The 26,596-nt window shown below is 52.2% G+C and overlaps 1 protein-coding gene across 2 annotated transcripts; it reads right to left on the bottom strand.

The window, feature by feature from the left end:
- Positions 1-85: 85 nt before the first annotated feature.
- On the bottom strand, positions 86-25,837 carry KATNB1 (katanin regulatory subunit B1). Of its 2 annotated transcripts, XM_006214506.4 has the most exons (20): positions 25,683-25,837; positions 24,300-24,591; positions 19,800-19,930; positions 16,827-16,944; positions 6,197-6,297; positions 5,779-5,820; positions 5,095-5,178; positions 4,797-4,912; positions 4,373-4,444; positions 4,062-4,212; positions 3,713-3,903; positions 3,478-3,608; positions 3,056-3,106; positions 2,110-2,177; positions 1,848-1,967; positions 1,608-1,757; positions 1,345-1,421; positions 1,177-1,251; positions 824-940; positions 86-483 (listed from the first exon to the last, which is right to left on the bottom strand). In XM_006214506.4, exons 2-20 carry the CDS (start codon positions 24,337-24,339, stop codon positions 351-353), a joined length of 1,968 nt encoding a protein of 655 aa, XP_006214568.2. In that variant the 5' UTR covers positions 24,340-24,591; positions 25,683-25,837; the 3' UTR covers positions 86-350. The 2 variants fall into 2 exon arrangements, with proteins under 2 accessions (XP_006214568.2, XP_072823555.1); XM_072967454.1 differs by lacking the exons at positions 16,827-16,944; positions 19,800-19,930; positions 24,300-24,591; positions 25,683-25,837 and adding an exon at positions 8,619-8,713.
- Between the last annotated feature and the right edge of the window lie 759 nt (positions 25,838-26,596).

Below are 26,596 nucleotides of genomic sequence, written 5' to 3'. Positions count from 1 at the left end.
CCGGGAAGGATCCTGTCCTGTCCTCCCCTCCCCCTCCCCCCTTCCCCCTGTGACCAGAAGACGGCGACCCTCACAAATAGACAAGTGAAGTTACAAATTTAATAAAATTCACCTTATAAATTACAGCACGAACCCCAGAGCTCAATTCACTGTCCCAAGAAGCAGGAGTTGGGCAAAGCTGATGCTGGAGAGAAGTTGTCTTAAAGTTCAGGGCTATGGAGGGGGCCAGTGGCACCACTGCCTCCAGGATGGCCACAGGACAGCACTGGAGGCCGGGCAGAGGTTCATGTGCCAGTGGGCCCATAGATAATAGGAGTGGGGGCTGCAGGTGCCCCCACCCATCACACTCCTCAGTCCAAACTGGCCATGAGCAGGTGCAGCTCACGGAAGGCACTGCCATGGCGACCGCTCAAGCCCGACTTGCTCTTGACGAGGCCACTGATGCTCTTGAGCTGCTTGTAGCAGAGCCGGCACTTGTGCAGCCTGTGGGCAGAAGGGCTGAGCTTGAGGTGGCCACCTTGCAGGGACATGTGACCCTCACCCAACCCCGGGGCCTCTGCCAACCTGATCACTCCCGCCCCTCTTCTAGAGGAAGGCTGAGGCCCAGAGCACAGGACCCACCCAGGCTGTACCAGGGCTGAGGGCAGATCCAGGCCTTTGGGACCCTGGCTCTGGCTACCCCACGCCCTGAGCCACCACCCCAGACACAATGACCTCCTCTGTTAGCAGTTTCACTGGGGTCAACAAGAAGGCTAGTCCCCCAAACCCGTGTGCCCTCACTGACACGGCACCCCAGCCACATGCACACCGCCTGGCCCCTCACCTCTCCTCCCGGCTGATGTCCACGCCCACAGAGGGTGGGGCTGCCAGGATGTCTGTGATCAGTGGCAGAAACCGCTGCAGGATCAGCTTCAGGGAGGTGCAGCCCGTCTGGACATAGCTTCAGAGGCAGAGGAACAGACAGAGCCACAGACAAAAAGATAAACAGAGAGCAAGGTACGCACTGATGGGGGGCAAAGAATCCGAGGCAGCAGGGACATGTTTTTACTCTGGCCTCTCAAATTTGGAGGGGACAGCAAGGCTGCACAGCCACCTCACGTGGGCACCGGCCCTGGAGGCCTTTCCTGTGGTCCCTCCTCTCCCTGCTGTGAGGCAATGCAGCTTCCCCACGTGTACCTCTCATACTTGCTCTGCAAAAGCTTCTCGATCTGCGGCAGGACTGTGGTGCACAAGTCCAGCTTCCACAGGGAGCTGGGGAGAGGGCCGGGGACATGTGCCGTCAGCACCTGGCCCTGCACACCTCACCCACGCCTGCGCCCCCTCGACCCTGCCCCTGACACTTACGCTTTCTGGTTGACAATGTTAAGGAGGTCCACTACCACTGACAGATCATTGATGGCCACAGCCGAGTCCACTGATGTCTGAAGACAAGAGCACTCGTCAGAGGGGACTGGGGACAGAGTGGCCCTGCCTGGGTATGATGCGGTTTATTGTGGGGTGTTAATACTGCACAGCGTAGTGACAGCAGCCGCCCAGCCCCCAGTGCCCCCCTCAGGCAGCCCTCTTAGCTCAGCCCTAAGCCCAGCCAGGGCAGAGGTGGCGCTTGCCTTGATGTCACCCGTGGTCCACACGGCCCGCACAGTGTCCAGGTTCTTGTGGCGGCTGGTGAGCACAACACACATGGTGTCATGGCCTTTGCGGATCTGTGACATGGCATCCTCGTCAACCAGCTCCGCCGGCTGGGGGACCTTCACGGCCTGTGTGGGATGGGTGCCCAGATGCTGGTGGCCAAGTTCTGCCCTCACCCCACAGGCCTCCACCCGCCCTCAGCCCAGACCCCAACTCACGGGCAGGAAGTCTGAGGCCTTGAGTCCGATGGGCTCGTTCCGGGTGGCAGGGATGATGGCAGGCTCGGCCTTGGGTGCAGGGGTGGAAGTGACGACGGGGGGCCGAGGCGGGACTTCAAGCTGGAGGGGTCTGAAGCTCAGCAGGTGGCCTGCCTGAGGCCTCCCTCAGTGCACCCCCCACTCTGGCATAGGCCTCCCGACCCTGGTCAGGACTCCAGCCCCTCCACGAGCCCCACACCATGCCCGCTCCACCTGGACATACGTTTGGCACCGGCAGCTGTGTGTCTGTGGCTGGGCTGGGCTTTGCTGCTTCTTTGGCCATGGCCATGTCTGGAGGCAGGACAGGGTCACTGGGTCAGGTCAGGAGAAGGCAGTGGTGGGACCCTGGGCGGCAAGGCCTGAGGGGTAGGAGCTGGGCCCGTCCCCTCCCTTTCCACCTACTCAACCACAGGTCTGGCAGAAAGCAGGCGCCAAGCACTGTGTGTGGACAGGACCCAGGGAGTCATGGTCTTGTCATCTCACTAGGAATAGAGTGCACGTTGGGGGTGGTGGTGAGTGGATGGTGTGAGTGTGGGAGGGAGAGGCCCTCCAGAAACCCAGCCTGAGGGGAATGAGAAGCTGGTTCCTTGAGGAGCACGCCAGGGGAGGGGAGGGATGGGCTGTAGGACGAGGGTGCCCCACGCCAGCTTCTTTTCCACATCAGGTTTTCTCGCTTCCTAAATCTTCTAGCCACAAAACCCAGAACCCTCACCAGGGCCTGCAAGGCACGGCCTCCTGCTCCGGGACCCCAAGCCCCCACTCTCCCTGCAGCCCACTCCCACCTGAGGCTCTTCCCTCCTCTCTCCTCACCTGGCCCTCAGGCTGCCTCCTCAGAGCCTCGTGGCCCCACATCTACACAGGCCCTAGTGGCCTCTCACCATGCCCGGCTCTTTCCTCCTGGGTGGCTGGCTGTGTGCTGTTTGCACTCCTCACTGGGGGTGAGCTCCTAACAAGAGCACTGCCTGCCTTCTTCACACTCAGTCCCTGGGGCCTAGCATGGGGCCCCGCACAGAGCAGATGCTTCTGGGTGAGTGGAGGGGAAAGATTCAGTGGGAGAGAAGCTGGAAACTGCTGTGGGTGGGGAGGCCTGGGGGAGGGCAGTGGCTCTCAGGGAGGGAGGACTAGGGAGCTGGGGATCCTGGGAGGCCAGGCTCTGCCCTCTGACTTACCATCCTCTGGGGGTGCTGGGAAGGGCTCACTTCTTCGGGGTGGTGTCCGACCTGCAGAGGCGAAGAGGGCTGGGGACTCACATTGGCCAGCCCGGGGCTGCTGTCTGAGGGCCCTGGGCCCTGTCAGAATGCAGGGGACAGAAGGTGGTTCCCAGGCACACACACAGCTGCAGACTATGACCTGTTCTGGGGCCCAAACCCTCATGCTTGTCCCTTCCCACCCACTTGCCCCAGTGGGCCTTCCTGTGCCCGGGGCGGACTAGGCACCGAGCGGCTGCCGGGCCTCCGCTGGGGCCCAGTTGTGGGTTAGGAATTAAGCTAAGGGAGCAGAATAACACGGACACTACCCCCAGAAAGGACCATCTGCCTCCATTTCACCAATGGGGATGCTGGGGCTCAGAGGGGAGGGGGCCAGGCCTCACTGATGCTGTTCTTGGGCTGGAAGATCTCGTTGTAGTCCTCGGCGTTCTGGATCTCCGCCCGAGACTCCCGCTCGTCCCTGTCGTCCTCACTGCTGGGGCTTCGGCGCTCGCTCTCCGAGTTCTGCTTCACCCTGGGGGTCAAGGTGAAGCCAAAAGGCAGGGGCCCAGGTGAGACCAGGGCTGGGGGCTCGCCTCCTGCAACCCCCCGGTGCCCTCTGAGGCCCGAGCACCCCACCTCTGAGTCTTGCTGCAGGCTGTGCTGGGCCGCTCGTAGATGCGCCGAAGGGGGGCGCTGGGGTGGGGCGGCTGCTGCGCCAGGGGCCGGCTGTCCTGTACAGGGTCCTGGGCCACCGTGCCTGTCCTGGTGACCCGCGTCAGGTCCACCACGTAAGAGGAGACGTTGCTCTGGGAGAAGGCCACGCCTATCTGCAGGAAGTGGCAGAGCTGGGGTGGGACCCTTCACAGCAGTGGCTGTGGGATGGGTGGGCAGGATCCCCGCAGGACTGGGTGGGAATTGGGGGGCACAGGTCGAGGCAGGTAGGTGGCTGGGCGGAAGGGTGGATGGTGGGTGGTGGCTCTCTCACCAGCTGGTCGTTGCAGATGGCCAGGTCGGCCACCTTGCCCCAGTTGACGAGGACCATGTCAAAGCAGCGCTCGGGCTCCCAGCCATAGACGCGCAGAGAGTCCTGGCAGCCGCTGTACAGGCAGCAGCCATCAGGGTTGAAGAGGACACTCCTGGGCCAGGCAAGAGTGGGCCGGAGTGGGCTATAGGTCCCAAGAAACCCGAGGAGGCTAGGGGGAGCCCAGGAAGGGGCAGAAGCAGAGATGGGTAAGACCCACCCACAGCCACATCCCATTGCCCAGGAGGAGGGCCCCGGCCCACCGCCCAGCGTACCTGACAGGCCCCGGCTCCCCTTCGATACAGCTCACCACCTGGAATTTCTCCAGATCCCAGAAACGGATAGTCCTGCAAAGAAAGGCAGGCTGTGCTGGGCACCCCGCTTCTCTCCAGACACCTGCCCACTCCCACCCCTGACCTCAAGGTCAGGGCCACTAAGAGCAATGCCTGGGGCCAAGGTCTGGCCCTGTGTAGGCAGCGGGAAGGGACTCAGCAGGTGGGAGGTGAACATGGGCCTTGGATGCAGAGATGCCACAAAGGCCCGGGACACAAAGGCTTGGCTGGCAGTCAATTCAGTCTACGTAGGATCATCAGGCATATGACACCCCAGGACAGAGACAGATTAGGGACAGGTAGACATACATGTAGGAAGAGATGTGAAGGATGGCAGTCATGGGCAATGGGCCCTGAACCGCCTCACCTGTCAGAGCTGCCCGAAGCCAGGAGGTACTCATTGGGGTGAAACTCCACCACGTTGACAGGACCCGTGTGGCCAGGGAACTCGGACATCATCTTGCCAGCAGTCAGATCCCAGAGCTGGAGCAGGGCCAAATGGAGGTCAGGACCAGCAGCTCGCAGCTGCCTGCTCTCCCTCTCTTCCTGCCCAAGCTCTTGATCCACAAACCACCTCCCACTCTGGATAGGCTTGGGACATGAGATCCCGAGTGGGAGGGAGGTGACAACCCAAGCTGAGCGTGATCAGTGGACCCAGGCCCCACCTTCACTGTGTGGTCATCTGCGGCCGATGCCAACCACTTCCCGTCGGGGCTGAACCGGAGACACCGCACGGCCTGGCTGTGCCCCTGAGGAGAGGACAGAGCAGAAGCACCCTAGGGGCCTGGGCCCAGTGGGCTTCCCTCCCTCAACCCCTCCTCCCTGCCCTCCATAAGCAGTGCTTCCCGGGAGCAGGCAAGGAGGGGGTGGATGGCCACGTGCGGGAGATGTCATAGAGGGGCACTTCTCCCCTTCATGGTTATGGGTGCCCAGGAAATCAAGACTGTGCGGTCTTACAGTTTGGGATAAAGTATGTCTTATGCCTCTTTTTGGAGAGTTAAGTGCCCCCTCTTAATATCAAAGGGTCTAAAAATCTCCACCCAAATTATTTATTAAACTAGTGCTTCCAAACTCATATGAACAGGAATCCCCTTCACCTAATGACACCTGTTACCTTCCTGCAGACTGTGGAGCACAGTTTGGTAAACACAGTTCTGTGGGGAGTCATGGAAAGCTGGGGGTCCAGTGGACCACCCCCTCAACACCTGCTCCACTAGATAAGCACATTTCTCATTTGGACTCTTGTTTCTCACATTCTCACCCATGTTGGACAGCAGTCCCCTCCAGCCCCTGCCAAGGGTCTGGGCCCCACCCTATGCTCCATGCTTGTGGAAGGGTGCCTTGCTTACCCTGTATCGGAACACACAGCCTTTCCTCCTAATGTCCCAGAGCTGTGGGGAGAAAAGCAGAAGGGCAGAGTCAAGGTCAGGACAGGTTATGAACAAGGTGGGCTGGGCTAGGCTGGGGGCACCTAGCCAAGCTCAGTCCTGGAGCTTGGGTCAGAGGGCAGCACAGGGCCACGAGCAGAGAGGGGCTCTGTGCACCCCAAAATGATAGGGGTCTGGAAATTGTTCACTAAAGCTGGGTACCCCAAGCAGGTATGTCTGGTGAATGCTCCCATGTCCCCCACTCTAGGACGGTGTGGATGCTGTGGCAGAGAGGGAAGATGCCCCACGCAGAGAGAAGCCCACCCCCTCAGACAGGACATATGGTCCCAGTCCCACTGCCAGCCTGGGAGGAGAGCCAGGGCACAGAGAGGTGTCTCACCTTGATGTTCGTGTCCTGGGAACCAGAGGCCACAAACTCGCCATATGGGTGGAAATCCAGGCTGCAGATGTTGGCTTTGTGTCCCATAAGTGTGCGAAGGACTAAGGTAGAAAGCAGAGACAGTGGCGTGAGAGGCTAACAGGATGCCTGGTGGAGGAATGGCTGTTGTGTTCATTTGTGTGTGAGCTTTCATACTGACTGCATGGAAAAATAGAACAGTAACACGGATTTTAAAAATAGGGAGAACCCGGAGAAGTGGTGGTCCCCGAGCTGTGCGGGCAGCCGCACAGCAGCATCCTCCAAGGGGAGGGAAGGTGGGGGCCTGGCACAGACATCCGAGACGCAGCCGGGCTGGTGACTCGGCTGCAGGTGGCACCTCAGAGTCTGAGGAGGTGGCGAGGAATGTAGGACGTGCTCTGAGGGCAGGGTCCTGGGTTGGGAGGGTGCCCCCAGGAAGAGATACGGGGCTGGTTTCTAATTCCACGTGGGTAGCTCCTGAGGCTTCGAACCCACAAATGGTGACACGTGTCATAAAATATAACACACAGTGGTTGTGAGACTTACAGGTGCAAAGGTGGTCTCAGAGGCAGGACAGGCCATGGAAAGAAAGGTACGATTATCATCAGACACATGCCAGGTTTTCTTTGGTCAAAACATTAATCATAGCTGCTACCCATGATAGAGTGGGTCCACCCTCCTGCACACAATATCGGGTTATTTCTCTAAACGAAGATACCATTTAAAAGGAAGCAGCAGCTAGGGGGAAGGTATAGCTCAGTGGTAGAGTGTATGCTTAGCACTCCTGGGTTCAATCACCAGTAAATAAACAAACAAACAAACCCAATTACCTCCCCCCACTAAAACAAACAGACAAAAAATAAAAAGGAAGCAGCAACTGATTTCTGGAAAAGATGGCAGAGTAGTAGGACTAGGAGCTCGCCTCTCCTCACAACTACAACAAAACCACAAATGACTGCTAAACAACCACTGCAAAAAAGACTGGAAGCTAGCAAAAAAGATTTTCAACTGGAAACATAAAGAGGGAACCGCAGCAGGTGGTAGGAGGGGTGTGCTTGCGACATAATTGGGCTCCATACCCACTGGTTGGGCGACTCACAAGCTGAAGAATAATTAAGTCGCAGGGGCCCTCCCACAGGAGTGACAGCTCTAAGCCCACGTCAGCTCCCCAGCCCGGGGAGGAGGAGACCCCAGGACATCTGGTTTTGAAGGCCAGTGGGGCTTAGCTCCAGGAGCCCCACGGGACTGGGGGAAACAGAGACTTTATTCTCTTGGGAAGCGTACACAGAATCTTAAGTGCGCCGGGTCCAAGGGCAGAGGCAGTGATTTCATAGGAACCTGGGCCAGACCTGGCTGCTGGTTTTGCAAGGTCTCCTGAGGAGGTAGGGGACAGCTGCGGCTCACTCAGGGGACATAAAAGCTGGTGGCAGATATTCCAGGAGTGTTCAGCTACATGAGCTTTCCTGGAGGTCGACATCTTGACTGGATCATCAGCACCAAGACCTAGCCCCACTCAACAGCCTTAAGGGCTGGGAAGCCTCAGGCCAAACAACACACTGGGTGGGAACACAGCCCCACCCATCAGCAGATTTCCTGAGCCACCAAAAAGCCCTACCCACCAGAGGTCCAGGACCAAGCTTCACCCAGCAGTGGGCAGGCACCTGCTCCTCCTGCCAGGAAACCTGCATAAGCCTCTAGTCCAGCCTCACCCACCAGGGGGCAGATACCAGAAATAAGAAAACAACAATCCCAAAGCCTGTGGAAGGAATCCACAAACACAGGGCAGACTCTGCACAGGGACCGGCTGGGCCTAGGGCCGTGGGTGACAAGAGTGTATTGCTGGGACACATAGGACATCTCCCACAGAGGGCCACTTCTCCAAGGCTGAGAAACATAACTAACCTACCTAAAAATACAAATACAAAGACAGACAATATGAAGCAGTAGAGGAGTATCTTCCAGGCCAAGGCACAAGATAAAATCCCAGAAGAAGAAATACATAATGAGGAGATAAGCAATTTATCTGAGGAGAGCAAAGCTTTTAGCAAAGAGTTGGAAAATATAAAGAATACCCAAACAGAGTTGAAGAATAAAATCACTGAAATGAATAACACTCCAGAAGGAACCAAGAATAAACGAGGTAGAACACCACCTCAGTGAGCTAGAAGACAGATTAGTGGAAATCACTACTGCAGAAGAAAGAAAAAGGAATGAAAAGAAATGAGGATAGTTTAAGAGAACTCTGGGACAACATGAAGCACACTAATATTCACATTATAGGGGTCCCAGAAAGAGAGCACTGAATCCTAACCACTAGACCACCAGGAAGGGTTGGGGTCCCAGAAAGAGAAGACAAAAAGGATGTGAGAAAATTTTTTTTTAGTGAAAATAACTGAAAACTTACCTAACTTGGGAAAGGAAACAGTGACCCAAGTCCAGGAAGTGCAGAGAGTTCCATACATGATCAACCCGAAGAGGAACACACCAAGACACATAGTAATCAAATTGACAAAAATTAAGGATAAGGATAAAATACTGAAATCAGCAAGAGAAAAGCAACAAATAACATACAAGGGGACTCCCATAAGGTCATCAGCTGATTTTTCAGCAGAAACTCTACAGGCCAGAAGGGAGTTGCACAATATATTTAAAGTGATGAAAGGGGAAAAGTTACAACCAAGAATACTCTATCCAGCAAGGCTCTCATTCAGATTTGATGGAAAAATCAAAAGCTTCACAGATAAACAAAAGCTAAAAGAATTCAGTACCACCCAACCATCTTTACAACAAATGTTAAAGGAACTTCTCTAGTCACAAGCCACAAGAAAAGAGAAAAAGAAGAAAGAGAAAAAAAACCCTACAAAAATAAACCCAAAACAATTAATAAAATGGCAATAAGAATATACGTATCGATAATTACCTGAAATGTAGATGGATTAAACGCTCCAACCAAAAGACACAGACTGGCTGAATGGATACAAAAACAAGACTCATATATGTGCTGTCTACAAGAGGCCCACTTCAGAGCTAGAGACACATGCAGACTAAAAGTAAGGGGATGGAAAAAGATATTCCATGCAAATTGAAACCAAAGAAAGCTAGAATAGCAATACTTATATCAGACAAAACAGATTTTAAAATAAAGACTGTTACAAGAGACAAAGAAGGACACTACATAATGCTTAAGGGATCAATCCACGAAGAAGATATTACAATTGTAAATATATATGCACCCAACATAGGAGCACCTCAGTATATAAGGCAACTGTTAACAGACATAAAAGGAGAAATAGACAGTAACACAACAATAGTGGGCGACCTTAACACTCCACTCATTATCAATGGACATATCATCCAAACAGAAAATCAGTAAGGAAACACCGGCCCTAAATAACACATTAGACCAGATGGACTTAATTGATGTCTATAGAGCATTCCACCTGAAAGCAGCAGGATACACATTCTTCTCAAGTGCACATGGAACATTCTCCAGAATCGACCCACATGCTGGCCCAAAAGCTAGCCTCAGTAAATTCAAGAAAACTGAAATTGTACCAAGCATCCTTTCCGACCACAACACTAAAAGGTTAGAAATCAACTACAAGAAAAAACTACAAACACGTGGAGGCTAAACAATATGATACTAAACAACCAATAGATCACTGAAGAAATAAAAAAGGAAATCAAAAAATACGTTGAGACAAATGAACACAAAAACACAACGATCCAAAACTTCTGGGATGCAGCAAAAGCAGCTCTCAGAGGGAAGTTTATAGCAATAGAACCCTACCTTAGGAAACAAGAAGAATCTCAAATAAACAACCTAACCTTACACCTAGAGCAGCTAGAGAAAGAAGAACAAACAAAACCCAAAGTTAGTAGAAGAAAAGAAATCATAAAGGTTTAGAGCAGAAATAAATGAAATAGAGACTGAAAAAACAATAGAAAAGATTAGTGAAACAAAAAGCTGGTTCTTTGAAAAAATAAACAAAACTGACAAACCTTTAGTCAGATTTATCAAGAAAAAAGGGATAGGACACAAATTAATAAAATCAAAAATGAAAAGGAAGTTCAACCAACATCACAGAAATACAAGGGATCATAAGAGGCTACTATGAGCAACTACATGCCAGCAAAAAGGACAATGTAGAAGAAACGGACAATTTCTTAGAAAGGTACAATTTGCCAAGACTGAACCAGAAAGAAACAGACAATATGAATAGACCAATTACTAGTACTGAAATTAAATCAGTAATTTAAAAAATCCCAACAGAAGTCCAGGACCAGATGGCTCCACAGGATCTACCAAACATTTAGAGAAGAGTTAGCACCTATCCATCTGAAACTATTCCAAAAAACTGCAGAGGAACACTTCTAAACTCATTTGAGGCCATCATCATCCTGATACCAAAACCAGACAAAGATATCACAAAAAAAGAAAATTACAGGCCAATATCACTTACGAATATAGATGCAAAAATCCAACAAAATGCTAGCAAATCAACTCCAACAATGCATTAAAAGGATCATACACCGTGGTCAAGTGGGATTTATCCCAGGGATGCAGCAAGTTTCCAGTATCTGCAAGTCAATCAATGTGACACCACATTAACAAACTGAAGAATAAAAACCGTGTGATCATCTCAATAGATGCAGAAAAGCTTTTGATAAAATTCAAAACCCATTTATGACAAAAACTCTGCATAAAGTTGGCATAGATGGAACATACCTCAACATAATAAAGACCATATATGACAAACCCATAGCTAATGTTCATACTTAGTGGGGAAACATAGGACACTCTTAAGACATAAATCATAGCAAAGTTTTTTTGAACCAGCTCCTGGAGTAATGGAAATAAAAGCAAAAATAAACAAATGGGACCTAATTAAACCTAAAAGCTTTTGCACAGCTAAGGAAACCATCAACAAAATGAAAAAACAACCTACAGAATGGAAGAAAATATTTGCAAATGATGTGACCGACAAGGGACTCATTTCCAAAATATACAAAGAGCTCATATACCTTAATATCAAAAACAAAAAAAAAGCAATCCAATTAAAAAATGGACAGAAGATCTAAATAGACATCTCTCCAAAGAAGACATCCAGATGGCCAACAAGCACATGAAAAGATGCTCAACATCACTAACAGCTAGAGAAATGCAAATCAAAACTACAATGAGATATCTCCTCACACCAGTCAGAATGGCTGTCATTAAAAAGTCTACAAACGATAAATGCTAGAGAGGGTGTGGAGAAAAAAGGAACCCTCCTACACTGTTGATGGAAATATAAATTGGTACAGCCACTATGAAGGACAGCATGGAGGTTCCTTAAAAAACTAAAACTAGACTTACCATATGATCCAGCAATCCCACTCCTGGGTATATAGCTGGAGAAAAATATAATTCAAAAAAACGCATGCACCCCAACATTCATAGCAGTACTATTTACAATAGCCAAGACATGGAAACAACCCCAATGTCCATCAACAGATGACTGGATAAAGAAGACGTGGTATATATATACAATGGAGTACTACTCGGCCATAAGAAAGAATAAAATAACGCCATTTGCAGCAACATGGATGGACCTGGAGACTGTCATTCTAAGTGAAGTTAAGCCAGAAAGAGAAAGAAAAATGCCATGTTCCGCTTACATGTGGAATCTAAAAAAACAGCAAAAACAAAAAAGAACACAAATGAACTACTTATAATTTATAACTTAGATAACTGAGTTTTTGAATATGTGTAAGCACACCTGACTATCCTTTATGATTGGATTACTGCATTCTGCTGATTCTTATTTTATGGTTGGCTTTACTTCTCTGATAACTATGTAAATTTAAAAAGATAAAGCTCTAAACTGCTTTTAGAAACAATGAACAGTACATATATGTAAATTAAAAGAAGAAAAGAAATATCCAGAATAGATAAATCCAAAGACAGAAAATGCATATTGGTGGTTACCAGGGGCTGGAAGGGGGGTGCCAATAGAGGGAAAGTGCTTAATGTGTAAGAGGTTTTATTTTGGGTGATGGAAATGTTTTGGAACTAGATAGAAGTAGTGTTTGCACAACACTGTGAATGTACTGAATTGTTCATTTTAAAATGGTTAATTTCTACATTGTGAATTTCACCTCAGTAAATTAAATATTAATTAATTAATTTAATTAATTTTAAAAAAGAAATAAAAACAGGGAGAAAAGTCAACCAGAGTCCTACCACCCTAAGAACTAACTTCCCTATTTTTCTCCCGAGAGATGACAGCCAGTTCTACCATTACTTGAGTCCCCAGAAAACTCCCTGTAAGCTCCCCATAGCTCATCCCAGAGTGCTCTCAGGGGAGTGAAGCCCCAGAGTCAGCAGAGCCAGGTAACTACCTCACTCAGTTCAGGCCCTGTGGACGCGGACACGCAGCTTATGGTGTGCTAGGCATCCCACCATGCCCGAGACGGCACAAGGAGAAACATGCAGGAGAGGTTCAAGCTGAGGGAGAAGCTCTTGGTTGAAAAGAGAAATCCAGGGAGGCTTTTTGGAGGAGGTGGTATTTGAGCAGGCTGTCAGTGAGTAGAGGATGAGGGAGGATGCTAGGTGAAGGGAGGTGACAAGCAAAGGCTCCAAAGACAAGTGGAGGATGTGCCTGGGGTGGCCCTGCTGCTTACATGGGTCCCTGTCCAAGGAATCTTGAGGGTGACCGTGAGGGCAAGCTGAGGCGCTAAGAGAACAAAGAGAACACAAGGAAGACATGACTGGGGCCTCAGAACCCTCAGGACTGTGGGGTTACTCTCCTGCTGTCCCAGGAAACTCCTCCCATGACTCCATCCCTCAAGGTTTTACAGGCAGGGCCATGGCCAGGCCCAGCCCGGCAGCAAACCTTGAGTTTTCTGTCTCAGAGTACTCTCTGGTAGCACTCAAATTTGCCTCTTCTCTCTGGCGTCATGTGTCTTGTTTTTTAAAAGATTTTTAATTCCTCTATTCGAATTAAACTGATCAGCCCAGGAGTGCTGGGACCAAGGGGTTGTGGGAGTCCAGCCATCCTTAGGTTTTTGAGCCAAGGCCAAACAGGCTGCTTTGTGAGGTAGTGAGATTTCTATTGGATGAGGTGTTCAAGCAGACTCCAGACTTAATGCTTTAGGGACAAGATTCACCACACCAGAACCTTAGCAGCTGCCCTCCCCCATCTCTGTAGTTGTCACATGCCATCAGGGGCTCAGCATTGCCTTGCTGGCCAATGGGGCTTTGGGCACATGCTGCCCAGTCCAGGCCCTGGAAGGTGCAGACTCACACTGGCTCCTGCTCCAGTCTGCATCGGCTCTCGCCAGCCCACCTGCTTTGCATCCCACAGCCAGGCTTCCAAAAATCCTGCCCCACCCCAAGAGGATGTGGCAAGTCCCACCCCTGCGTGGGCCGGCTTCATGAAGCACAGGCCGCCTTCCTGTGGGATCTCGGGCTGACCCACCTCACCCTCTGGCTGCACTGTGGAAAGCAGGCAGGACCACATTCTTCTGGCGTGATTTCTGCCCTTGCTCTTCTGTCCCAGGAGGGCTCTCGGCTGGCATCTTGATGCTGGACTTGGTCATAGGATCTGGGAGCTGCAGAGTGGAGGGGCCTCTGGGGTCTGTCTGCCCCATGCAGGAACCTCCAAGCCCTCCTCGCCAAGTAGCTGAACCCTCCAGCCAGTGATGGGCAACTGATGTGACAGTCAGGCAGCCTTTTAAGATCCCTTTTCTGCACGTGGGGTGAGTTTGCCTCTGAGTCATTTTCACTCATGCTGCGGTGGGTGGGGGTGGAGGTGGGCCCGAGGTCTTAGCTCTTCCTGAGGAGGATGCTCAGGGCAAGTTTCTCTTCCATCGTTGAACCGCCCCTAACCTCCCCGTCCCCCGACCACTCACACACACAATGGCAGGGTGGACAGCACTGGGATGGGAGTTTTGGCACCAGGATTCAAGCCCTAGGTTCCGCTACCCCCAGCCACAGAATCTTTACTAAGTTTAAGGCTTTCCTTGGGCCTGCTCATCTGTCAGTTTGCCCATCTGTCAAATAAGGAGACAGTGCCAACTTGGCTTCGCATCAGAAGCAATCAGAAGTTTACAAAAGCCAGATTCTGGGCCCGTCACACTTCCCAGTCAGGCTCTCTGGGAGGGGGTCTAGGCTACATAACAAGCTCCTTGCAGAGCAGCCCACCCCAGAAGTTCAGGGCCCAGAATTCCAGGTTTTCCGTTTCCATTCTTTGCCCACCTCAAGGAGTTCATAAATTTCTCTTATGCATGGAAGAGAAATCATGGCCCTTGGCTTGTCTTCCCTTGCTCCTCAGTGAATGGTGAATGGCTGGTGCCCTCCTCTGGGATTTGGGTCCAGGTAGAGGCTTCCCAGGAAGCTAACCACCTTGTGCCTGAGCCTTTCTGCTTTCTCAGCTGGAGAGCCAGCCCAGGCTTGCTCCTCCGTGGCCCCCTCCAGTCCGGCAGTGCCCACGCCCAGCACTCCTTGGGTCCTGTGTGTGTCCAGACAACAGGATCATGTGCTGAGATGCTAAGCACGCAGCCCTTGTTTATTATTTTATAGGCACTGGGGCCATGTCTTTCTTAAACAGACTGTCACTAGGTGGGCAAGCATTACCCAAGAGGCTCGGGGGTGCCATCTTTCTTGAGGACCACATGCACAAGAGAACGAACCTGGCCACTGGTCACGTGTGTCCAACAGCCACTGTCCTGCAGCAGAGGTAGTGCTGTACCGGAGCAGAGGCCCAGAAGGACCCTTAAGTCTCAGCCAGGCAAGGGGGCATCGCTTCTGGAAAAGGCAGCCTTGGCAAAAATCCACGCCACCATTTCTTCTCCCATCCTTCCAGTAGTGGATGGCCTCCTGCCTGGCCTGATAAAAGGTCTAGACTAGAGACTAACAAAAAGCAGTGAGCAAACAGGTTTTATGAGCATCACTCAGTGTCAGCCTGCACAGTGCTCTGAAAAATACGCTGAATTAGCCGTCAACTTTCAGAAATGGGTGGATTCCACATAAATGTCCAGATTCCCAGCTTCTCTTGAAAAATCCATAGAGCTGGCGACAATGTGCCCATGCTGCTGTGTGGCAAGACCCAGAGAAGTGGCCCCTCTTTTAGGGAAGGCAGGACTCCCCACTCAGCCCGAATGGGGGCACGAGTTTACAGATGGAAAGATCCCAGCAAGAGTCCAGCAGCGGATGAGAAGAGACTCACGAGGCCCATCACTGTGAAACCCAGGGACACTGGGACAAAGACCCTACAAATCTGCAGAGAGAGAGAGAGACAGGAGAAGGAAAGAAGCAGGTCCCATGAGAGGGATCTGGGATGAGACAGTACTGATCTCCCAACAGCAACCCTGGAACCAAAAATACAGTGGAGACGCACCTTCAAAATGCAGAGGGAAAAGTATTCCCAACCTAGAATTCTATACGCGAACCCTTCAAGATAAAAGGCACGGGGGGGGGGGGTTGTGGAGAATAAAGCCATTTTCGGCCATGAAAAGTCTAAAATGGGGTCTGCCGTGCACCCTTCACTGTGAGCTATGAGAGAGTGTGCCCCATCAAAGGGGAGAAAACCAAGAAAAGTGACAACATGCAATCTGGTGCAGCAGAGAGACAGAGTTCTCAGGAGAGGAGACAAGGGGCCCAGGATGACAGCTGGGCTGCAGGCCTGGGAGCTCCCAGGCCACTAGGACCTGGGGGACAGAGGTCCTGAGGAAAGACACCTCAATGATGAGAGGGGTTTGGTGGTAAACTCAAGGAAGTGGCTTACTTTTCTGGCTTACATACAAGCAGCTCTGAATAATATCAATACGGTCCTGCTAATATGAACACTGAATATTTAAAAGATGATTTGGGGAGGATGGAGGGGAAACATTGTGAGCGACAGAGTTGGGGGTAATTCTGAGAGAGTTCAACTCTCCTCTTCCGTAGTAGGAAGATAAAGCTGATGTATAAAGTGTTTAAAAAAAAAGAAAAGAAAAGAAAGAAACTGCAGTCTAACCATGTCATTTGGAAAAGCAGAGGAGACTAGTAATCCCCAGGAAAAAGGAGAGAGGCTGAGGCCCCTGCAGTGGGGCGGACTTCCTCTTGCCCTTCTGATGATTTAGAACTACAAGTATTTGGCTTTTTAGGGTATGTATAACTTCCAGAAAGAGGAAAACGAAATTAAAACAAACAAAGCACAAGGAATTTGAAGGTCTGGCCACCCCAAGCCCCACTCTTGCAGGCAACAGTCAGCTGTAGCTGAGTGGTGACCCCAGGGTCGGGGCACATGCCCCCAGCTCTCCTCACACAGCCACCTCACTCCTTTGCATGCTGTGTGAGGCCCCTGGTGGCACTTGATGTCCTTCTGGGTTCTGACTCCACAGATACCCACCTGCCCATCCACACAGCTGTCCATCCTTCAGACATTTACAGGGCGCCCCCTCGGTGCCAGCACTCAGCCAACAAAGCACGTCACTGCTGCTGGGTTAATGGGGGTGGGGGTCGCCACACCATCTGGTCAGTGCCCCTAGTCAGGACAGGCTTCCTGCAGGAAGTGACTGGACAGGAGAGCCAGGGACAAGCATGAACGCAGGCATGCATGTGGGGAAGGCAAGCGTGGACACCTACTTTTGGCAGCTTCCAGGTCCCAGACGCGGATGGAGCCTGACTGGGAGCCGGCCACAATGAGCTCCTCAGGGGTGTTGAGACGGACGCTCTCCACTGGGGACGTGTGACCTGTCAGACTCTGTGGAGAGAGGGTGGCAGCTTCAGTGCTCTGTGTGGACAGACCTCCCCCCACCCCAGCTGCGGCCCCAAATTCTAGATTCCGGGGATGCATGCAAAGCAATCCATGGAGCCACACCCAGACCCCTCGGTTCCCGGGGCTAAGAGTGGGCCAGACCCCAGTCACCCTCTACACACTGCCCACTGTGCTCCTGACATGAATGTCACCTGCAGTAGTGGCCCTGGGCCCCTTGCAGGGGAGCAGCCGACCCTTTAGTCCCAAGTCTAACCAACGCCCACCTGAGCTATGCTCCCATCTCCACTCTCTGCCTGGCCCACCCCTGAGGAGCGGAGATCAGGACAGACTGAGGTCTGGCTGGGCGGCAGCACACATCTTGCCCCTGGGATGCCTGGAGCCCGGGGGGCTGCCCCACTGAGGATCCAGCCATGTCCTCAGGCCAGGGCTCTGGAGCCCAGAGGACCTGGAAGTGACTCTGCTGAGAAACACAGCCACTCCCACCCAATGCAGACCAGGCCAAAGCTGGGCAGGGCTGAGCCCAGGGAGGAAGGCGGGAAGTGCCGGCATTTCCAGCTTCCTAGACTGGAGGCTGGAATCCGAAATCCACGGTGTCTGTCACTCTCTGCCCAGCACTGGCCACCCCAACACACACTGGTGACCCCATCAGCACTGCTGAGACACCGTTCCCCATGGGGACTGGGGACAATGGGGGAAACTGCTCCTCAGCAGAACTACCCAAAGGCCAAACAGTTACAAGCAGCTTATCCAACTCTCAGGCATCACTGGCAGGAGTACAAATGGGTACAAACTGCACGGAGGGTGACTGGGCAAAATCTGTCCACATTTACAATTCCCCGCCCACCAGCCACTCCATCTTGAGGGCTGACCCTATACACGCTCAGCATATGCGAACAACACAGCCCCAAGTCTTTCTGACAAAAGACTAGAAACAATATAAATGCCCATCACAGGTAAGCTGTGGCCGTCCATGGTCACTCATGCAATGGAATACCATTCAGCCACAAAAATGAATGAGGGACCCTCTGAATATGACAAAGACCAGTCTCCATGATACTCTGAGGCGGGAAAAGACGGAGGGCAGTATATACAGTATGATTGCATCTGTGCAGAATAAGGAGGGGGAGGGACCAGGCATACACCTGTGCTTGTAAATGTATGAAACAATTCTGGAAGGACCAGAGGAATCAGGAGCCGTGGTTGTCTCCAAGGAGGGATGTGAGGGTCAGGAGTTTACCCCGTACCATTTGGATGCTGAACTATATGAGTTCATTCATACACAAAAATACACAGCAAGAGGGAACAGTGGCCTGCCTGCAGAGGCAGCAGCATGGGCCGAAACCTGGGGTGAGAAAGAACTTGGTGAGCCTGAGGCATTGAAGGGCCTGCTCTGTGGGGAGCGAGGGGACAGAGGCACAGGACAGGCCTGCGGGCTGCACCTGGTGAAAGAAGCGGAATCTAGAGGCCAGAACCCAAGCTGTTCACTGTGTTTTTCTGGGGGTGAGAGCATGAGGGTCACTTCATGTCCATCTTTGTTGATTCGTTTTTAATTGGTATATGTTACTTTGGTATTTCAGGGTAGAGGGGAACACATTTGAACCTTAAAACAAAGTGAAACAAAACAATTTCAGTTCTGTTCTTAACCCAATCTCAATTCTGTTCTTAACCTTGGCCATGGTTCGGGACAGATCACAGCTGTCCACTGAATCTCACAAGAACACTGAGCTGGTTAAGTTTCTACTAATAAATAACACCTTCTGCCACTTTTTATCTTTATCTTTACTTGGCTGAGAGTCAAAAGAGTAATAATGCCCTGTGTTGCAAGGCTGTTGGGGAAGAGGGCAGGCTTCTTTCCTGCTGGTTTGAATGTAAATTGACTTCTGGAGGGCAATTTGGCAATATGTTTTGAAAGCTTTTTAAAAAGTCCACACCCACAGATTGAATGTGATGACTGCAGATGTGCTCCAAGATTTAGGGAGATGAGGACGTTCCCCACTGTGGCTGAGCAGAGCCAAAAACCCAGCAGTGACTTCCATGCTGGGAGTCAGGCGTGGTCAAGCTCATCCCTACAATGGAATACTGCAAAGCCATTAAAAATCGTGTCGTAAAAGGGTATCTATTGACACAAGAAAATGTTCACGATATTGTTATTTTAAAAAACAGCCTACAGATGAGTAAGACAGTTTTCTGGAAATACATTGTTATATATTTATATGTGTGTACACGCAGATGTATTTGCATTTGTGTATGTGTACCTACAGGTACCAGTTGGCACCAGGGGCATGCACATGTATATGTATCTGTATCAGCACCTAGAAAGGCACAGAACAAAGTACCAACTGCAATGGTGTTTGGATAATCAAATCATATATATATAATTCATTTTTGTATCTTTTCCTCCTTTATGCTTTCCTGTTTTGGAAAACGGTTTTTGGTATCGAACATAGTTGTGTAACTAGGAGGAGAGCGCTATTAAAGAATCAGCTGTTTAACCAGCTCCAACGAGGGGCCTTCAAATCTTTTTTGTGGAATGAGGTAGGGAATGAATCAAAATAGCCCCACGTGTAACTGACAGACGGACAGATGCGCCAGTGGGCAGGGGTGGCTAACACTTGGCTTATTTTAGCCTTCTCACACGGGCTCTCTAGAGCTCTGTCTCGTGGCCAGGTGTCCCCTCCTCCCACCCTCCTGAGGACTGGCCACTGTCCCATCCATCTAGGCTGTCCTCGGCCTTCGTGAGCAGACGGCTGGGGGAAGCGCTGATGTGCTAGGTTCCTGCAAAGCCACCAGCACGGAGCCCCCAACCGCCAATCCTGGCCTGCCCGCCAGCCGAGCCTCACCATGATGCAGTTGGGCTTGTTGATGGACCACAGGTTGACGCGGCAGTCATCCCCACCCGTGGCCAGCAGCCGGCCCGAGGCTTTGCCCAGCACCAGCGAGGACACATTGCTGGCATGGGCGACGATCTCCTCTAAACAGGAAAGGGCAGAGAGAGAAGGCAGTCAGGAACCCGACGGACCACGTGGAGGATGGGTGGGCCTTGCCCTATGTGGCCACCAGCCCTGGCACCTGAAGCCCAGCAGGAGGGCTCGGCCCCCTGTGGCTCCCCTTTGGTGCCCAGACACCCCTTATGAGCCGTTTGACAAGGCAGGGCTTGGGCCTGAGACAGAAATGACTGTCCTCAACCCCGTCCCACACTCAGGCCTCATGATCTTTTTCCTTTTTTTTGCTTATCAACTGGTACTATTATTGCCTTAGTACCTTCAATTTTTAAAACTGATTTGCTATTTTTATTTAGCTCTGTCTTTTAAGCAATAATATCCACGAAATTACAAATTTGGTATGTTTGTTATATTTTCTTCTATGATACAAAAAGAAAAATGAAAATAATTATAAAAATAAAAAATATTGACCCATGTACCACCTAATTGCTTCACAGTTGCTGCTCGCTGTTCCTGCTTTGGGGAACACACTTTAAGAACTAAGCAGGTCAACCGCAGACAAGCTGTTGCCAGGTGAGCTCAGCCAGGGCTTCCGCCCGCAGCTTCAGAATCATGGACCGGGTTCTGCTCTGAACTCTGCTACTGCAGGCTGTGCGGCGTTAGACAAGTCACTCACCATCTCTGAGCGCAGGGTTCCTCACTGGGTAAATGGGAATAATGATGGTGCCTGGCTCACTGAGTTGCTGAGGGCAGTGTGGACAGGCCTGGGAGCTGCTGTGAGGGGCTGAGTGCTTGTGGCTGTTAGGCAGGCTAAGGACCAGAGGCCATGGAGAGAGGGCACAGGAGGGTGGGCTGCGTGAGGAGGGGCAGGAAGCAGCCACTAAGGGGTCTGGGTATGAGGGCCGACTGGACAGAGCAGGAGGTAAGGTCACTGGGGGTAGCCACAGGAGCCCCTGGCTTGGACTGGGGGGCAGTTGACCTCCGTCTCAGAGGGTACCGCCAGGGCCAAGGGAAACAAAACATGGGCAAGGAACCAAGAGGCAGCCCGGGCTTCCCAGCCAGCGCCTGAGTAGTTCCTCCTGGGAACATGGAGGCAAGGAAACAGGTCTCCCCTCACAGACAAAGGAAAACCCCAACATGCTGATGCCCTGAGGCAGCTGGGAGGCCGGCCTGGGTGACACCGAGGGAAAAGGCGGTGCAGCTGCTCTGCAGAGGGCCCTGCCTGCGCTCCGACCTCCACCCCGCCTGGGGGTCTCTGCAGTGCCAGCTTCAGACCACAGGGAGCTGGGCAGCTGGGCCCTGGAAGGATGCCTGCCGGGCAGAGTGGCTCAGAGGGGCTATCAGAACTGCCCAGGGGAACAGGCCCCAGGCTTGACCTCACAGGTGATGCCCCACCTCAGGGCCCAGCCTGGCAAGCCCCAGCAGGGTGAGAGTTTCCAACATGGCCTGGGGAACCCCACTATTGGATCTAACTGGGCCTCTCTCCAGTCTGCACCTCAACCAAGTAGCCTTCTGTCCTCTGGACACTGTAGGGACAGAAGCCTGAGTGCTCCGGGGCTCTGGCCACAGATACTTATATGTTCAAGAGCTTCAGTTGGGCCAAGGTGACTGCCCAACCCAGAAAGCGGGCAAACCACCTTCTCCCTAAGCACTTTGTTCCCCAGCCTGGGGCCCTCTCCTCGTCGCTGAGGAAGCTCCCTGTATGCGCTACCCTGTGTCTGTGACCCACCTAGAGGCTGACTGCCCACCTAGCTCTCACCCTTCCCGGGAAAATTGTGGCTGGGCCTCTTGGAAGCACTGCTACCCCTCTCTGTGCCTCAGGACTACTGACCCCAGAGACAGCCCTTAATTCGTTATATACACGTTTCCTGGGTGCCTGCTCTGGGCCTAGTGCTGAGGGACCGGGAATGAGGGTAATAAGGTTCTTGTCTTCATGCTACAACCTGATCAGATGGTTCCTGGGACCATCCAGCTGGAAGAACCGTAGACTTTGAGGTAAGAAGAATTTGGAGGCTGGGCCCTTCTAGAAGGGCTCAGACCACTCCCCTGCAAGCAGCCTGACCAGGGGACTGACTGGAGCCCCTGGAGGGATGAGGGGGTGGGGCAGGCAGAGGGGAGCACACCTCAGGCACCAGGCAGAGGTGGCCTTGGCACAGAGGAGCACTGGCACAAGAGCTCCCTCTCTGGCCTGAAGGACAGCAGCCACCAATGGTCCAGGTCTGGGTACCAAATATAAATGCAAACAAATGAAAATCCTCACAGCATCTACTGGCAGCCAGGCTGACGGCTGCTGCTTTACCCTGTGGCATAGGCCCATGCTGGTTTCCCAAGCCCAGATGGCACAACTCGGGCCCCACATCCCAGCCAGGGCTGGGGGAACACTGCACTCCCACCAGAGGCGCTGAGCACTTGCATTCCAAACAGAAGGTGCAAAGAACTAGGCTTTAAGGACCTCACGCTGGCTGAGCACCTTCTGATCCTCCTCAGACTCTAGAGCCACAAGGAACCAGAGGTCATCTGGCCTTGCGCTCTTCCATTTATACCCGTGGAAACTGCTGTGCACGTGAAACTGTCAGCAGATGTCCAATATGCCTGATCATGTCACCTCCCACTTGAACGCTCTGATGGCTTGCCCTTGCCTTTCAGATAAAGCCAAAGCCTCAGAGGGGCTGAGGTCCTGTGGACATGTGTCCTTGAAGACCTCACCAGCTCATGTGGCACCAAATTCTCCCCAGTTCTGTGCCACAGCCCATGGTTTCCTCTGAGACCTTCCAATGCATCAAACTTCCTGTCTTAGGATCTTTGCACATGCTGTTCAGGCAGCCTACAGCACTTCCCCTTCCCCACCCTCCCACCCCCATCATCTAATTAACTGATTCAAAGTACATGGTCCAGTTTGAAATCAGAGAGCCAGATGGGTGCTATCTGATTCCTGCCTGTGGCTCTCCCCAGGCTCTGAGCCCCATTATGCAGGGATCTTGCCTATTTTGCCCCCCACTGTCTCCCCAGTGCCTGGGTCTTTCCTAGTTTCTCAGGAAGAACCAGCTGTTGAAGGAAGGTATAGATACATAACCCCAATAAATACAAAGCCACTCTATCCAAAGTGCACCCTCCTTGGGAGCCCTTAACAAGGTTTTCCCAGAACCCTAGGGCTGAGGAACAATTTGAAAATGGCCAAAACCTCTCATTTACAAATGAGGACACTGTGGCTCAGCAGTTTCGCCCAGGTTCTCACAGTTAAAAAGTGGAGGAGCCCTCGCCCCAGCTTCTGAAAATAGCCCAGGGACAGCTCACGGCAGAGGTGACCAGTTTGGACACACCAGCTCTATGCCAACCGGTTATTACAGGTGGGGTACCACCCACAGAGGCACCAATGTGCAGAGCAACAGTTCTCAAAATATGATCTGGGAGAGGGGAGGGTATAGGTCAAGTGGTACAGCGCATGCTTAGCATACACAAGGTCCTGGGTTCGATCCCAGTACCTCCTCTAAAAAAACTAAATAAGTAAACCTAATTACCTCCCCCCTAAAAAAAGGGGGGGAAAAGGGTCAAAATATGATCTGGGGAAACTTGGGATCCTCAAGAGCCTTTCAGGGGGTCCAAGACAACAAAACTACTTTTATCATAATACTAAGATGGAATCTGACTTTTATACTCTCATTTGCTCACAAGAATACAGTGGAGTTTTCCAGAAGATACATGACATGATAACATCACTACTAATGACATGTTTGATTATGCATTCTTGTATTTTAAAATGTCTCAGTATTAATTGCTAACATGGTAAATACTGATAAGATATAATTCCCATAAACAATAACTCTTTGGGGTCCTCAAAAAATTCTAAGAGTATAAAGGGGTCTTAAGCAAAGACTTTAGAGTTGTCAGTAGAAAGTAATGGTGGGAGTGGGTGGTGCCTGGGCTCAGGTACATTCCAGAGCCTGGGCAGCATCCCCTCTGTCTACCCTCTCATTCCTGTCCCCGCCCCAAGATGCCCTCATCTAACGGGGGAGCTTGACCCGTGAGATGTATGAACATGCTGAGAACGTCTTTCAGGATTTCTTGCCCCATCCCGCCTGCCAGCCTAACTGGAAATCCTGCTAAGTGCTCATTATGTTCATTTTCTCACTTGAATCTCACAGCAACTCTAGAACGGAGGCATGATTACTTCATCGTACAGACAGGAAACTAAGCATCAGAGAGGTTAAGTCACCTAGCCAATGCTATCCAGCTAAGAAGTGCCAAAGTAAGGATCTGCGTCTTGGTCTATTTTACTCCAAAGCCTGGAAGTCTCCCCTTGTGACAAGCACAGGAGACAAAGCTGGGTGTTCAGGTTGCCCCACAACAAACAGCTAACAGGGTAAACGGGATAAGAAAGAAAACAAGAAATCCACTCACGCAACTTCCAGGCCGTCTTTGTGACCACAGGGGTGGCCATCCTTCAGCTAGCGGGCACCTGAAGCTCCACCCACTAAACAGACTGTGCTTTCCTCGTGGGGTGGGGGTGGATCCCCCCCAGATCCACCAATCAAGTTGGCAGGGAGTTTCCACACATCCAGGCAGAGGGAATGTCTCGTCTCCCGGCTCTGGACCACCTTGTGGTTTCAAATCATCCACAGCAGCAGGCTATGTGTGTCTGTATGGATCCTGGGTCATGGAATGGCTTGAGCCATCTCAGCTCAGCACTGGGCTGGAACACAAATAAAGGTGATAGCTTGTTAGCAAACCATTCAGTGGGAGCCTGGGTGTATAGAACTGCAGCTGCAGCTCTCTGGGTCACCAAGGCCGCTTGATAGAGACAGACACCCAACACAGCCACCTGAGCCAAGAGCTGCATTGCAAAATGGGTTTGAGAATCTGGGGAGAGGGTACCTCAGGCAGGGCGACCTGGAACACAGGGGAAAAGAAGGTCCTTCCAGAGACCAGGATGATGGGAGGAGACTCTTCCAGGAGGCTGGCTGCCTGAAGTGCAGCAGCCGCAGTGGGGCGGGGAAGACCACATGTCTGCAGTTCCGATAGATTTCTGGGAGTCACTGTTTTGTCTGACGTATGGGAAGGAGGTGGAGTCAGAGGCTAAGTTTAGGGGCCCATGAGAGGCACCCTAGAGACAGGCATTGAAGTCTTCTCTGGGGAGAGTCTCAAAGACGGCCCTGGGGCTCCAGTTTGTATCAAGGGAACTACTCCAGGCCCCTGCAATTTCCAAGGACAGTGCCGGGAACTAGGTCTCCAGTCTGGGCATGAGTCGGTATGACTCTTCCAACTCTAAAAGGCGACCTCATGGAGACTCCTACCCTCTTACTCCAAGCCTCTTTCCCTTGAACCTTCTCCTCCTTCTAGGTTTCCCAGTTCTGCTCTCTAGTCCTCCGTTCACTCCTCCTCCCGACCGCCTGTGTACCCCATTCGTACACATCCTGTCTCCTGAGCTCCCTAACTTGGCTCCTGCCCCGCCAGACTCCCTTTTCTCCCCCTTTCCTCTCTGCTATCAGTATCCCCCATTCATTCGCTCTCTTGCTTCTTGTATCCCTATTCATCACCCCCTCCTCCTACAGACCCTCGGCTCTGCTTCCGGCCTCCCCGGTTTTCTTCTCTGGCCTCCACGCCGGTCCCGCCCCTCCCGAAGCTGAGGCTGGTCCCTTGGCCTCGCCTAATCCTCCCACTCCTCTCAGCTTGCGGGGCACGGGCTCTAGCCTTCCTCTGCCAGAGCCCTCTCCGCCGCAGCTTGGCCTGGCCCAGTCCTGGCTTCATCCTCCCCTCGCCTCCTCGCCCCGTTGCCCACTCCACCTGCAGCTGCGGATCCGGACGCGGAGGCTCTGCTCCAGGTGCGACCCCCACTTGCCTCCATCCCCTGGCCTGATTGGCCGCTGCTTGACAACCGACCCTCACAACAAAACCTCCGGCTCAGAGCCCCGCCTTCCTCATATCCCGCACCAATCAGCCGCCGCGAGCGCTCTACCGCCCTCCAGGTCTGACCAATAGAAGCAGGCGCTTCTGCCGCTTTTCCTAAGTACCCGCCCCCATTTCCTGAATTGGACTAATCATGAGGAAGGAGCGTTCAAGTGCCGCCCCTCGGCCTCTAATAAACCAATGTGAGCTGCCGTTTCCTTGGTCCCGCCTCCGTCTCAAGCTTTCCCTTTCCTCCCTTTTCCGTCTCTTCCTCGACCCTAGTTTGCATTTTAAAAATTTTCGGGACGCCCTCCAATGGCGGCTCCGCCAATCGCTTTAGCAACCGTCCTACAATAACCAATCAACGTCCGTATTACTGGAAAACTAATTCCGGGGTAGCCAATGGGAAGGGGAGATCGGGAGCAGCGTGAAGCCGCGGTCCTTCCATATTGGAGTGGGGCGAAGCCGGGACCAGGCCTTAGTCAGCACTTTTCCGTTAATTCCTGCTTCTTCCCTTTGCTTGGGGGCGGTGCTACCGTAGTCTGAGGATCTTGCCCCTCTTCTCTGGCCCGGTCGTCGGCTTGAATTCCCCAGAGGAGTCCTAGAGGCAAACGGAGTCTGCTTGCGGGTCCGAGCCAGTCGTGGAGCCCGGGAGTGCTGCCCCTATGGCAACGGCCTCGAATGGATGAGTGGGTTGCACCCTTAGGGGGACCACCCGCTGGGAATCCGAGAAAGGCCGACTTCGTTTGGGATATGTCGGTGGGGTGGTCTTAGGAAAGGGCCGTAACCCGCCATGAGTCGGGGCCGCTACC

Source organism: Vicugna pacos, chromosome 9 (genome assembly GCF_048564905.1).
Source record: "Vicugna pacos chromosome 9, VicPac4, whole genome shotgun sequence".
Classification (NCBI taxonomy): domain Eukaryota; kingdom Metazoa; phylum Chordata; class Mammalia; order Artiodactyla; family Camelidae; genus Vicugna; species Vicugna pacos.
This window is presented reverse-complemented; position numbering and strand designations above follow the sequence as displayed.

Excerpts from the sequence above, each read along its gene's own strand:
- KATNB1 (XM_006214506.4), bottom strand. The coding sequence starts at position 24,339 with ATGGCCACCCCTGTGGTCACAAAGACGGCCTGGAAGTTGC. Across the intron at positions 4,913-5,094 it reads CAGATGACCACACAGTGAAG|CTCTGGGATCTGACTGCTGG; the intron begins GTGGGGCCTGGG and ends GCCCTGCTCCAG. Across the intron at positions 3,904-4,061 it reads CCATCTGCAACGACCAGCTG|ATAGGCGTGGCCTTCTCCCA; the intron begins GTGAGAGAGCCA and ends CACTTCCTGCAG.